The following is a 17,586-nucleotide window of genomic DNA, read 5'->3' on the forward strand; positions in this document are numbered from 1 at the left end:
CTTCTTTCTCAGGATCCCTGCAGCTATTGAGGTTCTTTTTTTATTCCAGATGAATTTTTGGAGAGTCTGTGAAATATGCCGTTCGTATTTTAATGGGTATTGCATTGAATCTATAGATTGCTTTGGGTAGTATGGACATTTTAATGATTTTGATTCTACCAATCCATGAACACGGTATGTTCTTCCACCTGTTTATGTCTTTCTCTATCTCTTTTTTCAATGTCCTGTAGTTTTCTGAGTAGAGGTCTTTTACCTCCTTAGTTAAGTTTATTCCTAGGAATCTTAATTTTTTTTGTGCAATGGTAAATGTGATTGTTTTTTTAATCTCTCTTTCTGTAAATTCACTGTTGGTGTATAGAAATGCCATAGATTTCTTGGCGTTAATTTTGTATCGTGCTACATTGCCAAATTCATTTATTAAGTCTAATAATTTTTTCCAGTTTGTTTATTGATTAAGGTATTACATGTGTCCATATACCCCCATTGCCCCCCCACCCCACTCCCATACATGCCCTCACCCCCCAGTGTCTTGCGTCCATTGGTTATGCTAATATGCATGCATGCAATCCTTCGGTTGATCTCTTACCTCCCTCCCCCCTCCCCAGCCTTCCCGCTGTAATTTGACAGTCTGTTTGATACTTCTCTGCCTCTGTATCAATCTTTTTGTTCATCAAGTTATAATGTTCTTTATTATCCATAAATGAATGAGATCATGTGATATTTTTCTTTCACTGACTGGCTTATTTCACTTAGTATAATGCTCTCCAGTTCCATCCATGTTGCTGCAAATGGTAAGAATTCCTTCTTTTTTAAAGCAGCGTAGTATTCCATTGTGTAGATGTACCATAGTTTTCTAATCCACTCATCTGCTGATGGGCACTTAGGCTGATTCTAAATCTTAGCTATGGTGAATTGTGCTGCTATGAACACAGGGGTGCATATATCCTTTCTGATTGGTGTTTCTTGGGATATATTCCTAGAAGTGGGATCACTGAGTCAAATGGGAGTTCCATTTTTAGTTTTTTGTGGAAACTCCATACTGTTCTCCACAGTGGCTGCACCAGTCTGTATTCCCACCAGCAGTGCACAAGGGTTCCTATTTTTCCTGCATCCTCGCCAGCACTTGTCATTTGTTGATTTGTTGATGATAGCCATTCTGACAGGTGTGAGATGGTACCTCATTGTCATTTTGATTTGCATCTCTCCGCTGACTAGTGACTTTGAGCATGTTTTCATATGTCTCTTGGCCTTCCTTATGTTTCTTTCGAAAAGCATCAATTTAGGTCCATTGCCCATTTTTTGATTGGATTGTTTATCTTCCTTTTTTAAGTTGTATGATTTTCCTGTAAATTTTGGAGATTAAACCCTGATCGGAGATAACATTGGCAAATATGTTCTCCCATGTAGTGGGCTTTCTTGTTGTTTGTTGATGGTTTCTTTTGCTGTGCAGAAGCTTTTTATTTTGATGTAGTACCATTTGTTTATTTTCTCTTTAGTTTCTATTGCCCTGGGATCTGTATTGGTGAAGATATTGCTTTGGCATATGTCTAAGATTTTCCTGCCTGTGGATTTCTCTAGTATTTTTATTGTTTCTTGTCTTATGTTTAAGTCTTTGATCCATTTTGAGTTTATTTTTGTGTATGGTGTAAGTTGGTGATCTAGTTTCATTTTTTTGCATGTATCTGTCCAATTTTTGATCCCTCCTACTTTGTTCTTCTTTCTCGGGATCCCTGCAGCTATTGAGGTTCTTTTTTTAGTCCAGATGAATTTTTGGAGAGTTCGTTCTAGGTCTGTGAAATATGCTGTTGGTATTTTAATGGGGAGTGCATTGAATCTATAGATTGCTTTGGGTAGTATGGACATTTTAATGTGTTGATTCTACCAATCCAGGAACACGGTATGCTCTTCCATCTATTTATGTCTTCCTCTATCTCTTTTTTTAATGTCCTGTAGTTTTCTGAGTAAAGGTCTTTTACCTCCTTAGTTTAAGTTTGTTCCTAGGTATCTTAATTTTTTTGGTGCGATGGTAATGGGATTGTTTTCTTAGTCTCACTTTCTGTAAGTACACCATTGGTGTATAGAAATGCCATAGATTTCTTGGTATTAATTTTGTATCGTGCTGCATTGCCAAATTTATTTATTAGGTCTAATAATTTTTTGATGGAGTCTTTAGGGGTTTCTATGTACAGTATCATGTCATCTGGGAATAATGACAATTTTACTTCTTTTTTTTTTTAATTTGGATGCCTTTTATTTCTTCTTCTTGTCTGATCACTTTGGCTAGCACTTTCAGTACTATGTTGAACAGGAGTGGTGAAAGCAGGCATCCCTGTCTTGTTCCTGTTCTTAAGGAAAATGGTTTTAGTTTTTGCCCATTGAGTAAAATATTGTCTGTTGGTTTGTCATATACAGCTTTTATTATGTAGAGGTATGATCCTTCTATTCCCACTTTGCTGAGCGTTTTTATCAGAAAAGGGTGTTGGACTTTGTCAAATACCTTTCTATATCAATTAATATAATTATGTATTTTATTTCTCAATTCGTTTATCTGATGTATCACGGGTATTGATTTGTGGATATTGTACCAGCCTTGCATCCCTGGAATAAATCCCACTTGGTCATGGTGTATAATCTTTCTAATTTAATGCTGGATTCGGTTTCCTAGAATTTTGTTGAGGATTCTAGCATATGTTCATCAGGGATATTGGCCTGTAATTCTCTTTCTTTGTGGTATCTTTATCTGGTTTTGGGATTAGGGTAATGCTGGCTTCATAAAAAGAGCTTGGGAGTGTGCCTTACTCTTGAATTTTTTGAAATAGTCTGAGAAGGATTGGTTTTAGTTCTTCTTTGAATGTTCAGTAAAACTCCCCTGTGAAGCTATCTGTTCCAGGGCTTTTGTTTGCTGGAAGCTTTTTGATTACTGTTTCAATTTCATTATTAGTTATCAGCCTATTAGGTTTTTTGATTCTTCCTGATTGAGTTTTGGGAGCTTGTATTTTTCTAGGAATGTGTCCATTTCATTGAGTTTGTCCAGTTTGTTGGAGTAGAGTTGTTCGTAAGTGTTTTTCTACAGTCCTTTGTATATCTGTGTGTTGAGTTGTTACTTAACCTCTTTCATTTCAGATTTTTTTTGGGGGGGAGGTCCTCTCTCTTTGTTTCTTGGTGAGCCTGGCTAGAGTTTCATCTATCTTGTTTATCCTTTCAAAGAAATAGCTCTGGGTTTCATTGATCTTTTATATTGTTTTTGTTTGTTTGTTTGTTTGTTTGTTTTGTTTTGTGTTTATTTTTTTTTTTTTTGGTCTCTATGTCAATTATTTCTGCTCTAATCTTTATTGTCTCCTTCCTTCTGGATACTGTGGGCTTTTCTTGTTGCTCTCTTTCTAATTCATTAAGTTGCAAAGTTAGGTAATTTATTACCATTTTTTTCTTGTATTTTTTTTTTTGAGATAGGCCTGTAGAGCTATGAACTTCCCTCTCAAAACTGCTTTCATTGTGTCCTATAGATTTTGAATTGTTGTGATTTCATTGTCATTTGTTTACAGTATGCTTTTCATTTCTTCTTTGATCTCTTTCGTAACCCAGTCATTGTTTAATAGTATGCTATTTAGCCTCCAAGTGTTTGATTTTTTTTCATTGATTTTATTGTAGTTGATTTTTAGTTTTATGCTATTGTGATGTGAGAAGATGCTTGTTATGATTTCTATCCTCTTGAATTTGAAGAGACTTTGCCTGTGTCCTAATATATAGTCTATATTTGAAAATGTCCTATGTGCACTGGAGAAAATGTATATTCTGTGGCTTTGGGGTGAAGTATTCTGAAGATGTTAATTAAGTCCATCTGATCTAGTGAGTCATTTAGGATTGCTGTTTCTTTGCAAACTATAAAATACATATAAAATCTCTATACACATAAATGAATGACAAAAAGTGCTAAATTCAAAAATACACATGATTACTTTCCTATCATGGGGAATAATGGTAATTACACTATATAATACTAGAGGCCTGGTGTACGGTGGTCCGGCTGGCTCGCCCCGATCAGAGCCGATGTTGCCAGACCAGTGGGGAAAAGGGGACGCTGGAGGTTGGCTGGCCAGCCTCACCCCCGATCAGGGTTGGGGTGGCTGATCAGGGGTGGGGCCGGTGCGGGGGAGGGGCCGCAGGTTTTTGGCTGGCTGGCCCTGCACCCTGGTCGAACTCCCAGTCGAACTTCTGGTCGAAGGGACAATTTGCATATTAGCCTTTTATTATATAAGATGGTTTCTATGAGCTTGTAAAATATAAAGATTTACAACTGAAGTATTTTAAGTATTTTTAAAAATTCTAACAGAGCTTTAAATTTTAATGTTCTAATTTTGCTATATATTCTTTTCGTATTGAATCTGAATAGAATATTCTGCAGCTGTATATAAAAAAGAAAGACCCTGAAAAACATTGATTTTTAAAATCTAATTTTTAGTGCATCATACTTCTAAATTTTACTAATTTTTTCAACATCAGTTTAGCTGCGTCTTTAAAACAAACAAAAAAATAGACATGTCTAAGTAACTATTTTTTCTTATGTATGAATAGATAGAAACACTGAAATTTTAAATAATTTTCTTTAGCTTCCTATTAACTCTCCATTTGGGAGTATAATCAAGGGCCTTGGATTATTACTATGAACTTGTTTCACTGAAAAAGAGATTATAATTATCTAGAAATATTTATTATGTGCCTAGAATATGTTGCAATCCTGCTTCTCCTTTGAAAATCATCACTTTAAGGTATAGTAGTGTTTAATAATGACACAGTATAATTTTAACAGATATGCTCATTTATTTTTTATTTTTATTTTTTAGAAACTGTCATGGAGTTCCTTGAGAAACTATCTGACAAACTTTCAGAAAGGTTTGTTTTTATTCTACTCTTTAGAATATATTTTTTTTGTGTGTGTGTGTTTTTAAAGACTTGATTTGTGAAAAATTAGCAAGTGACCTATTAAGAATGTAAGTATTGGAATATTGGGTCAGATCTGTGGACTATTGAGTAGGAGGTTAAATGAACTATGAGATATACTTTGAAAGCACATAGTTGTTTTCCTAAGATGACAACCTTGAAAACTTATGCCATCCCCTTTGATTAATTATTTGTCTTTAGGAAATCTTTGATATGTAACTTAAAAAATGTCCAGCCCTAGCTGGTTTGGCTGAGTGGATAGAGTCAAAGGGTCCCAGGTTTGATTCTGGCCAAGGGCAGGTACCTCCGTTGCAAGCTCCTCCCCGGCCCATCGCTATTTCTCTCTGTCTTTCCCTCTCTCTCCACTCTTTTTAAAAATCAATGGAAAAATATCCTCAAGTGAGGATTAAAAAACAAACAAAAAATTTTCAAATGTTTTTGAAACTATATATTTTAGTTTGTATCATCAATTTTATGAGAAATTTAAAAAATAGTATTTTTCTTCCTTTGGCCTAAATATTGGCAGCAGATATGGTAAATTGATCTGTATTTTGATTTTGTGTATTTAAGAATGCTCTGCTTCACATTTGTAATTTCAAGCTGAAGTGTTTTTCTCTCTACTATGAGTCCCTTTGTTATATTCTTGCCTTCCCTTTTTCCCAATGCCCAGTTTCTTTGATCATGCCACTTGTCCTTTATTAGCACTCTTCTAGTGCTTGGTTGAGGGCAGAATTCCAGTAGGTGTCATATACCTAGGGTTCCTGGAAGAGACAGATCAGGTTTTTAAAAGAGGGTCATGTTCCAGAAAAAGTCAAGAACCATATGATTTCACTCATATGTAAGATATAAAACTGAAAACAACAAATAAACAAACGACAAACAAAAATTCATAGACACAGACAACAGTATGGTGGTTACCAGTGGGAAAGGGGGAGGTAGTAAAGGGTAAAGGAGGTCAAATATATGGTGATGGAAGGATATTTGATTTTGGGTAGCAGCAAACACACAATACAATATACAGATAACATATAGAATTGTACACTTGAAACCTTTATAATTTTATTAACCACTGTCACCTCAATCTTATATAATAAAAGCCTAATATGCTAAGTGTCCAGTTGACAGTCAGCCATTCAATCAATCAAAGCATAATATGCTGATGATATGATAAGGCCGCTCAACCGCTCACTATGACACACACTGACCACCAGGGGCCAGACGCTCTGACCAGTAGGTTAGCTTGCTCCTGGGGTCCAGCTGATTAGGACTGAGAGAGATGGGCTGGACATGCCCTGGAGCCCTCTCACAGTCCCGCCCCAGCTGGCCAACCTCCCGTGTCCCTCTCTGGCCCTGATCATGCACCAGTGGGTCCCTCGGCCTGGCCTGCGCCTTCTCGCAATCTGGGACCCCTCGAGGGATATTGCAGAGCTGGTTTCAGCCTGATCCTGCAGGCTAGACCAAGGGACCCCACTCATGCATAAATTCATGCACCGGGCCTCTAGTAAATTTAATAAAAAAGAAAGAGGAAAGAGGGTCATGTTCTCTTATTTCTTTCTTATAATGCTGTCTAAAATTTTATTTGCCACCCTAGATGGTTTGGCTCAGTGGCTAGAGCATCGGCTTGCAGACTAAAGGGTCCCATATTTGATTCTTGTCAAGAGCACATGCCCGGTTGCAGGCTCTATCCCCAGTAACGGGCATGCAGGAGGCAGCCAATCAATGATTCTCTCTAATTATTGATGTTTCTATCTCTCTCCCTCTCCCTTCCTCTCTGAAACCAATAAAAATATATTTTAAAAATAAAATAAAATTTTTTTTGCCTTTTTGACTGTACCAGTACATTAAATTTTAGCTTAAATATCTGTTTCCTATTATAAACTCATACCTTAAAACCCAATCCTCTCTAATTTGGATTATATTTATAAATTCTAAACTTTTCTTTTAATCCAGTGAACCACTATGGCTTTGATATAATGAAGATGAAGAGTTAATTATGCAGTTATTTGAGAATTTATTCTACTTTGCTTTGTTGGATAAGTGTTAGTATTCTTTCCCCACTAATATGTAGATTAGATTATATTTTGAGCAAACATCCTCAGATTTTTAGTTATATATTAATTCTAACAGAAACTACATATTCCACAGATATTAAGCATGCATTTGATTATTGTCCAGCTAGTGTTTTTCTGTAGAGGAAAAATTATAAGTAGTAATCTTAAATATAATCTTATGTTAATCTTTTATAGAAAGTAATATTAGTTTCTCGCCTTTTTAAGATATAACAAAAAAAGTAGAGATTTAAAGTTTGCAGAATAATATTTTTTATGTTTCTATTACATTGCTAATTTTTCCAAGTTTTAATACTTTTAAGACATGTATCTGTTGGGCCCAACTGGCATGGCTCAGTGGTTGAGCATCCACTTACGAACCTGGAGGTCAGGGCTTGATTCCCGGTCAGGGCACATGCTTGGGTGGTGGACTCCATCACCAGTAGGGGGGTGCGGGAGACAGCCGATCAGTGATTCTCTCCCATCATTGATATTTCTATCTTTCTCCAGCTCTCTTCCTCTCTGAAACTAATAAAAATATATGTATATTTAAAAAACAGACATGTGTATGTCAGAGTGCTTTTTTAAGATAGAAATTGCCAATTGCCATCATTTATTAATCTATATAGTAAAAGCCTAAGCAACCATTAGGGCAGAACGACCAGAATGACCAGCTGCTATGATGCATACTGACCACCAGGGTGCAGATGTTTAATGCAGGAGCTGCTCCCTTGGTGGTCAGTGCGCTCACATAGGGAGAGTGCCGTTCAGCCAGAAGCCGGGATCATGGCTGGCGAGCGCAGCGGTGGTGGTGGGAGCCTCTCCTGCCTCCATGGTAGCGCTAAGGAGCAGCAAGCAGGCGGCCAGTAAGGAGCAAGGGGTCCTAGACTGCGAGAGGGATGTCTGTGCTGGCTTAGGCCCAATTCCTGGGAGCGGGCCTAAGCCAGCAGGCGGACATCCCTCTAGGGGTCCTGGACTGTGAGAAAGTGCAGGCCGGGCTGAGGGACTCCCTCCACCCCCCCGCCCCAGTGCACGATTTCATGCACCAGGCCTCTAGTGGATATATATTGCTTTCTCTTCTAACACATGTAATACTTGTTTGTTTATATTTGTACCACAAATTACTTCAATTTTATTGTGAATATTGGAATGTAAGATAAGCACACTAGTTTTTTTGTCACATACTCACTAAAATTTTGTCCTAACAATTAATGACAAACCTGTTTTACAGAACTCTAAAAGATTTTGAGATTATACGAGGAATGAAAATGAAACTAAATCCTCAAAATTCTGTAAGTAACTATGCTGGAACATTTTTATTATAACATAAACTGTCTATCCGCTGAGGTCATTATCTTTGAGTCTATAACTTTATTGTGATATGCTAAAGGTATATGTTGTTTTGTTTCTGATCCTTGGTTTTGGTGAATAAAGGCATTGAAATATTTGATTCATATGTCTGAGTCTGACATTTCCAGGAAAATCCAGTATATCTTTGTTGGTTAGTTGACATAATATATATGTGCACACATATACACTGAGTGGCCAGATTATTATGATCTCTGAATGCATAATAATCTGGCCACTCAATGTATATCCTATATAATAAAAGGCTAATATGCAAATTGTTCCCTCAACCAGGAGTTTGACCAGCAGGCAGGCTGGCCAACCGCCCATGTCCGCTCCCCCTGGCCAGGCTGGCCGGACCGCACCCATGCACGAATTCATGCACCAGGCCTCTAATCCTATCTAATATAAGAGTAATATGCAAATTGACTGTCACTCCAACACACAAGATGGCTGCCCCCATGTGGACACAAGATGCCTGCAGGTGATGGCAGTGGTGGGTGATCAGGCCATCAGGGGAGGACACTTAGGGGTGACCAGGCAAGCAGAGGTGGGCAGTTGGGGGAGACCAGGCCTGCAAGGGAGGGCAGTTGGGGGCAATCAAGCCTGCAGGGGAGGGCAGTTAGGTGTGACTGGGCTGGCAGAGGTGGGCAGTTGGGGGAGACCAGGCCTGCAAGGGAGGGCAGTTGGGGGTGATCAAGCCTGCAGGGGAGGGAAGTTGGGGGGGACCAGGCCGGCAGGGGAGGGCAGTTAGGGGCGACCAGGCTGGCAAGGGAGGGCAGTTTGGGGTGACCGGGCCAGTAGGGGAGGGCAGTTGGGGGTGACCGGGCCTGCAGGGGAGGACAGTTGGGGGCAACCAGGCTGGCAGGGAAGGGCAGTTAGGGGTGACCAGGCTGGCAGGGGAGGGCAGTTAGGGGCAATCAGGCCAGCAGGGGAGCAGTTAGGCATCAATCAGGCTGGCAGGGGAGTGGTTAGGGGGTGATTAGGCTGGCAGGTAGGAGCAGTATGGGCAATCAGGCAGGCAGGAAGGTGAGTGGTTGGTAGCCAACAGTCCTAGATTGTGAGAGGATGTCCCAGATTGGAGAGGGTGCAGGCTGGGTTGAGGGACACACACCTCGGCCCCCTCCCGCCGTGCACGAATTTCATGCACCGGGCCTCTAGTGTGTGTACACACACACACACACACACACACACACACACACACACACACTGAGTGGCCAGATTATTATGCGTTCAGAGATCATAATGGTCTGGCCACTCAGTGTATATGTATGTTAATATACACTCATGCAATGGCTTCCTCCATTCTATTGAAAGTTGGCTTCTCTGTTTGAAGCAGCCTTAAAGGAGCCTCAGTGTGTGCTTGATCTGGCAGGTGACAATTTTAACCATCAGTGATAGATAATGAAGAATTATCAATGCAGTTTACTTGTTTGCTAATTTGTGGAATTCAAACCATATGAATGACAAAGTATACCCATTCTAAACATACCTGTGTTTTTTTCAATCCCAAGATCAAAGGATCACATGATGTTATAATACAAACTAACATGTCCTTATGGTGAGAATGCTGGCCATATGATCGGGGTGCCCTGAGAGTGATAGAATTCCAGGTATTAGGATCCTGCTTCCCATATGTTTTGAGGGTGCTACAGGATTGCTGGGTTGTCTATGCCATTGTTCTGTCAGTGTTGTTGTATCAGCTTCCCAGATGCTGCCACTCAGAAAGAAATTAATGCTATTAAATTCACCTATTTCTAGAGTACCATATCAATTTCTTAATTTATGGTTGGAGCTGTATCTAGCAAAATAACAGTCATCTGTACACTTTACTTCGGTAGGCAAGTCCACGTAAGAAAACAGATAATGGGTCAGAATATAAAAACAACAAAATAAAATGTGTTGCCAAAAGCTAATTTATTAAAAGCTAATATGACTTGAAACTATTCTTCCTAGACATTTTTTAAAAATGTGTTTTTATTGATTTCATAGAGGGAGAGAGAGAAAGAAACATAAATGATGAGATAGAATCATTGATCAGCTGCCTCCTGCACATCCCCTACTGGAAATGGAGCCCACAACCCAGGCATGTGCCCTGACTGGGTATCGAACCCTGACCTCCTGGTTCATAGGTTGACACTCAACCACTGAACCACACTGGCTAAGCTCTGATAAGTGAGTCAACAATCTGATGTTTATATAGTCGTTGATGAAGGTTATTTGGCATGCATTTATTTGTTAAATGCCCGTCTTCTCACAAAGAATGTGTTTTGGTGAATGGTTCCGTTATTCACTCTCTTCCCCAAGATGGAACAAGGACTTACTTTAGACCCGTGGTTCTCAAAGTGTTTTCTGGACCAGAAGCAGTAGCATCACCTGGGAACTTGTTAGAAGTATAATTTCTCCAGCCCCATCTGAGGCTCACTGAGTCTTAAGTCCCACAGTCTTGTGTTTCAACAAGCCCTCCACATGACTTTCCCCCAACTCTTTATAATCAGTTATTAAGTCCTATAGATTCTGCCTTCTTGAGAACTCCATGTTCCCTACTCTTCAGGCTCATTGCTGCAGTCCTGGTTGAGGTCATTATTACTACTTCTCACCCATATTGTTGCCAAACTGATTTTCTAGCCTTTTGTCTGGCCCCTGTCAAAACCATCCTGGATTCTGAGTGCCTAGCAATGTACCTAGCTCAGTGTTAGACACAGAGTAGGTACTCAGCACCTATCTGAAATAGAAATGAATGAATTAATTAATCACCACCGGAGGGATTTTTCTAAAAAGCAAATCTGATCTTGTCACTCTCTTGTTTAACATTTTTCTGTCACTCCATGTAATTCTTTCTGTTTCTTAGCTTTTTTCCATCAAGCCTTTGGTGATTTTGACCCTACCTGCTTCTCTAGCCTTATTTTCTGCTGTACTTCTCAGCCCAGTTAGTGCCCTTTGCTCTCTACGGATATCTGGATGGTGCTTTTGCACTCTCTTCACTTACTTTAGCTTTGCTTTCCCTTGTTCTTTAATTCTTTTGTTCTTTAATTTTAACTGACATTTATGTGCCAGCAACTATGATAGTTAGCTTCCAATAATTCATAAATATCATACACAGGGATGCCTTCCCCCTTTCTCATCTGGATTAAGTGATCTTATTCTTCAAAACTCAACTCCAAATATTTCCTGATTCCATTGTGATTTAAATATCTTTCTCCTAGGCTCTCTGTCACATGGTACAACATCACAGACCGGATATACCATTTGTTTCAATGCTCTCAGATTGTTGACTCACTTATCTTTCTACTGCCTGCAACATCATTGGCCCCTTGGCACGAGTCATGTCCTTTTTTTTTTTTTTTTTTTTTTTTTTTTGTATTATTAGAGCCTGCACTCTATACTAGCAGATAGTAAATGATCATCTGTTGGAGGAAATATGTGCCAGGAACTGAACACTCAGGAACTAGAAAAATAGAATAAAGGAATAAAGCTGCAAGTATCTTACATTGGTGTACGTCCATGATAGACATATGATTATGGAATATGAGAAAGGACACCTTATTGTTTAAGGAGATAATATCTAAAGTGAAATTTGAAGGATAATTGTAATAAGGATAGAAGCTAACATTTACACAGCTCTTACTTAATGCCAGGTGTTCTGTTTAATAGTTTAAGTGCATTAAGCAATCCTGTTTGGGAGGTGCTGTTGATTCAGTCACCAAATAGCTATTGGGTGAATACTGAGTATCAGGCGGTGTTCAGGGTGCCACCAGGATATAATAGGGGAAAATGCAAACAAGTTCCTTGCCCTCATGAAGCTTAGGGGAAGAAAGCACAATAAACACATGAAAAAATAAATATGTTCTGTGCCATATGGGGATATAAAGGCTCTAGATATGACATTGAAGAAAGAAATTAAGGAAGATATAAATAAGTGGAAGCATATACCATGTTCATGGATTGGAAGAATTAGCATCATTAAAACGGCTATACTACCCAAAGCAATCTATAGAGTCAATGGAATTCCTATTAAAATACCAATGGTATATTTCACAGACCTACAACAAAAAATTCCAGAAATTTATATAGACCAAAAAAAGACCCCAAATAGCCACAGCAATCTTGAAGGAAAAAACAAGGTTGGAGGTATCACAATATCAGATATCAAACTACTACAAGGCCATTATAATCAGAACATCCTGGTACTAACATAAGAACTGGCATATAGACCAATGGAACAGAACAAAGACCTCAGAAAGCAACTCAAGCCATTATGCTCAATTAATATTTGACAAAGGAGGCAATAGCATACAATGGAGTAAAGAACAGTCTCTTCAATAAATGGTGTTGGAAGAATTGGACCGATACATGCAAAAATATGAAACTGGACTTCCAACTTACATCATACATAAGAATAAATTCAATAATGATAAAAGATTTAAATGTAAGACACAAAACCATAAAAATCCTTGAAGAAAACATAAGCAGTAGAATCTCAAGACATCTCTCACAGCACTATTTTTGCCGATAGGTTTCTGAGGGCTAGGGAAACTCAGTAAAAGATAAGCAAATGGGACTCCATCAAGCTAAAAAGCTTCTTCACAGAAAAGAAACCATCAACAAAATGAAAAGAGAGCCCACTGTATAGGAGAACATATTTGCCCGTGATACATCTGATAAGGAGTTAATTTGCAAAGTATATAAAGAATTTATACAATTCAACAACAGGAAGACAATCCAATAAAAAAAAAATGGGCACAGGACCTAAATAGATACTTCTCCAAAGAGGACATACAGATGGCCAATAGACATGAAGAAATGCTCATGGTCACTAATCATAAGAGAGATGCAAATTAAAACTACAATGAGCCCTGGCTAGTTTTCTCAGTGATTAGAGCATTGGCACATGGATGGAAGGGCCACGAGTTCAATTCCCTGTCAAGAGCATGTACCTCAGTTGCAGGCTCGATCCCTGTCCTGGTCAGGGTATGTGTGGGAGGCAGCCAGTCGATGTCCTCTCTCTTTCTCTCCCCCTCCTTCCCCCCTCCCTCCCTGCATCCTACCCACCCTCCCTTCCTTCCACTCTTTCTCTGAAGATCAATGGAAAAAATATCCTTGGGTGAGGATTTAAAAAAAACAAATAAACTAAAATAAGTTATCACCTTACACCTGCCAGAATGGTTACCATCAATAAATCAACTAACGGCAAGGGCTGGCAAGGATTTGAAGAAAAGGAAATCCTAGTGCACTGTTAGTGGGAATGCAGATTGGTGCAGCCACTGAGGAAAACAGTATGGAGTTTCCTCAGAAAATTAAATGTAACTGCCTTTTGACCCAGTGATCTCACTTCTGGGAATATATCCTAAGAATTTGAGACATCAATTAGAAAGAATATATGCATTTCTATGTTCATAGCAGTCTTGTTTACAATAGCCAAGATCTGGAAATTGCCCAAGTACCCATCAGCAGATGAATGGATAAAAAAGTTGTGGTACATTTACACAATAGAATACTATGCAGCTGTAAAAAAGAAGGAACTCTTATCCTTTGTGACAACATCAATGGACCTAAAGAGTATTATGCTAGGGCAGTGGTTGGCAAACTCAGTCAACAGAGCCAAATATCAACAGTACAACGATTGAAATTTCTTTTGAGAGCCACGTTTTTTAAACTTCTTCTAACGCCACTTCTTCAAAATAGACTTGCCCAGGCCGTGGTATTTTGTGGAAGAGCCACACTCAAGGGGCCAAAGAGCCGCATGTGGCTTGTGAGCCGCAGTTTGCTGACCACGGTGCTAGGGGAAATAAGCCATTCATAGGAAGACAAATACCATATGATTGCACTAATATGTAAAATCTAATGAAAAAAATAAACATATGAACAAAATGGAACCGGCCCCTTGGATACATGCAACAGATTGGTGGGTGCCAGAGGAAAAGGAGGTGGGGGGGACTGGATAAAGAAGGTGAAGATATTAGCCAAAGAACATATATCCATGCCCCATGGACATGGGCAATAGTGTGGTAAAGGCCAAGGGAGAGGAAAGGGGATATGATTGGAGGTGGGCAAAGGGAGGGAAAAGGGAGACATCTACAGTGTCAACATTAAAAATTTTTAATAAAAATATAAAATGAATAAAGGCTTTAGGCAAAATAATGCAGAGAAAAGGGGACAGAGGTTGCTATTTTATACATATTGGTCAGTAAGTGAACTTGAGCAGAAACTTGGAAGAAGTTAGGAGAATGCCATGGAGACAGCACAGAGAAGGCCATTTTAAGAGAGAGAACCAGCAGGTGCAGAGGCCTGAGGCAGGAGGCTGCCCTGTGTGATCAGGGAACCATGGGGAGGCCAGTGCAGCCATAGTAGACTGAGGGAGGGGGAGATTCAGAGGAGGTGGGTTCAGGGTACAGTCTGGAAGAGATCAGGTCATGTAGGAGGAGAACAAGAAAGAGTCAGTGAGCAGAAATAAGTTTTCCAAGTCTTAAAACTAGTGTGGACCAAAGACTTGAACCCAAGCAGTCTGATCACCGCCTTGTCTCTGAAACACTCTTTGTCACCTGTATAGTTTGTGGGGAGAATGATCCTTCAGGTATCCAAGTTAATCTTATTTCATTGTTCTGTACCAGTTGTCAAAAACAGTATTATTATAGCATTTCTCTATGACATATTTTCTTTGCTAAGGTTAGAGTTAATTCTGCTTCAGTTACATTTTAAATTGTTGCTTTCATTTTGGGTATCCACCCTAAGCTTCTTGCTTAGGGTTAGAAAGAACCTAATCATACCTTTAATACACTGATCTTACCTCCATTATGTTTTATGGATTATATTTTGGGAGAGATTTCAACATGGTTGATTTAATCTATTAATGTTGACTTTTATTAGTTTACTAGAGGCCCAGTGCATGAAAATTCATGCACTGGAGCGGGGTTCCTCAGCCCGGCCTGCCCCCTCTCACAGTTCGGGAGCCCTCAGGGGCGGGAGGCAACCCAGCGATCAGAGGAAGGCGACGCCCCATCATACCTCTGCTGCTGCCAGTGCCGGCAACGCAAGTCTCAGCCGGCCCTGGTTACCTGAGTCTCCGGTGGCCCTGGGTGACTGAGCAGATGCCATCCGAGGCTTGCCTGCGCCTCAGGCCAGCCCTGAGCGGCTGGGGAACTGAGGGGACTAGGGGACTCAGGAGGCAGGTGTGCGGAGTGGCCGGCGCCTGCTGCCCCAGCAGGGCTGAGGGGATTGGGCGCCACCATCTTGTGGCTGTGGGCACCCCCATCTTTGAGGGCGGGGCAGTCAATTAGCATATTCCCTCCTTATTGTCTTTGGGTGCCGCCATCTTTGCAATGGTGTGAGGGTCAATTAGCATATTCCCTCTTTATTAGGTAGGATATTTTAAAATGATATTTGTTACATTTTCCCCAAATTCTGAGATTATGCCTTACTTATAACTCTCACTCATTGATTATAGGAAAGTTAAAATAAAGAGGCTGGTATTTCCTGCCAAGTCATGAATTTTTAGGGTTTTATAGAACTTTTCTGATATAATAACTGGTTTACATTTTATAAACTAGCTAAATTATTGATAAAAGTTCTGAAATAGTTGATAGCTTTCATAACTGAACTTTTTCATTGTAGGAATTAATGCCTTGGGATCCCCCCTACTACAGTGGTGTGATTCGTGCAGAAAGGTAAGTTTTTTGAGAAGGAAGAAAAAAAATAGTATTTATTAAGCACTTTGCACATTAATTATGCAACTACTTTCCTCACTCAGTTGCCCACATTACAAACTTCTGTCTTCTCCAGTTAATTCCCTCTGCTGGCATGATCAGCATCTGCCCACATTTTTTAATTTGGATTACAAAAGCTATGCTCTCAATCACAGTAACATGCTTTACCACTCTCCCACAAGCCTATTCTATAGCTTATGTCATTTCCTGTTTAAGACTTTAAAATATCTCCCCATGATGTCTAGAATCTTGCCCTTCTCCTATGTGTATCTTCCAGGTTCTCTTTTAGACTTTGAACATTTGGGGGACTGGAACTTTGGTAGAACCCTGTTGTATCTTGTTTCTGGTTGAGGGTAGTGGTCAGCAAATATTTGTTGAACCAATGAAGGAATAAAGTAGTACTTGGCATCTGGAAGAATATAAATGAAATTAAAACTTAGGAAACAAGTAGATTATTCCTCTGGCTTCTCTATTCTCCTGTGTTTATTTTTATTGTGACAAAGTGTAGATATTTTTTCCCTAAAAATTCCCTACTTCTGTCATTTTTATATTTGCATGTAAACCCTAGAAATACGGAGTTCTATTTAATGAACACATTTAAAAATGTTTATGTCCCAAGTAACTTTATATGCACAGTAGGAATTTTTTAAAACTCTTAGGATCCTACCCTTTAGTGAATCATTAACATTTTTCTGTTTCTTTCTTCCTTTTTTTTTTTTTTTTTTTGATCCTCACCCGAGGATATGTTTTACTGATTTCAGAGAGAGAAAGAGAGAGAGGGAAACATTGATGTGAGAGAGAAACATCAATTAGTTGCTTCCCTTACATGCCCCAATGGGGTATCAAACCCACAACCTAAATATATGCCACAACTTGGAATCCAACCTTCAACCTTTTGGTGCATGGGATGACAGTCCAGTCAACTGAGTCCTCCAGCCAGGGCTAACATTTTTCTGTTACAGATTTTTGAGGTATGCAGTTTAACTAAGATAGTTAAGATTTATTTAGGTAATGGAAGAAAATAAAAATGTTGTGCCTTTTTCTTCATTAAAGCATGTTAGCATATATCATGATAATAATATACTTATTGGTATTAAACTTTAAAGTGTTTTTATTACTATGTATTATTCAAATATCAAGTACTAAGTACTTCACTAAATTAGACTTTATAAAAATTATTTCTTTTGGTATTTGTCATACAACAGAAAACAATAACTTTATATGTTCTTTTCTGCAGCAGCAGGAAAGGTACTTCAGAATTAATTAGTGTATTGAAAAGTTCACCCACATAATTTCTTATTTATTTTCCCCTCTTTGACTTCTTTATTATATCTCTGTTCCCCAAATCAATTTACTACCAAAGCACAATTGTCTCATAGCCAGGAATAATACTTCATCAAATACAATTTTTTTATACATTATCTCAAATTCAGCATGTCATCTTCTCTATAAAAGCACATAAACTGTTATTCAAAATCTATAATAATTTGATTATGATAAACAGTAAGTGGTTTAAAATATAGCTTAACATAAAGTATTGTTTTACTAAT

General features: G+C 38.9%; 1 protein-coding gene across 2 annotated transcripts in view; it reads left to right on the forward strand.

Annotated features, from left to right (window-relative positions):
* The window catches only part of MIPEP (mitochondrial intermediate peptidase), a 254,686-nt gene that overhangs the window by 55,134 nt on the left and 181,966 nt on the right, over positions 1-17,586 (forward strand). For both annotated transcript variants that reach the window (XR_013960117.1, XM_080659928.1), the window contains exons 8-10: positions 4,842-4,890; positions 8,218-8,278; positions 15,945-15,997. Coding sequence is in view for 1 of the 2 variants with exons in the window: in XM_080659928.1 (XP_080516054.1) it covers positions 4,842-4,890; positions 8,218-8,278; positions 15,945-15,997 (163 nt within the window). In the remaining variant the exon portion in view is untranslated. The remainder of the gene's footprint in view (positions 1-4,841; positions 4,891-8,217; positions 8,279-15,944; positions 15,998-17,586) is intronic.

The sequence above is a fragment of the Plecotus auritus genome (assembly GCF_963455305.1).
Source record: "Plecotus auritus genome assembly, chromosome: 3".
NCBI lineage: Eukaryota > Metazoa > Chordata > Mammalia > Chiroptera > Vespertilionidae > Plecotus > Plecotus auritus.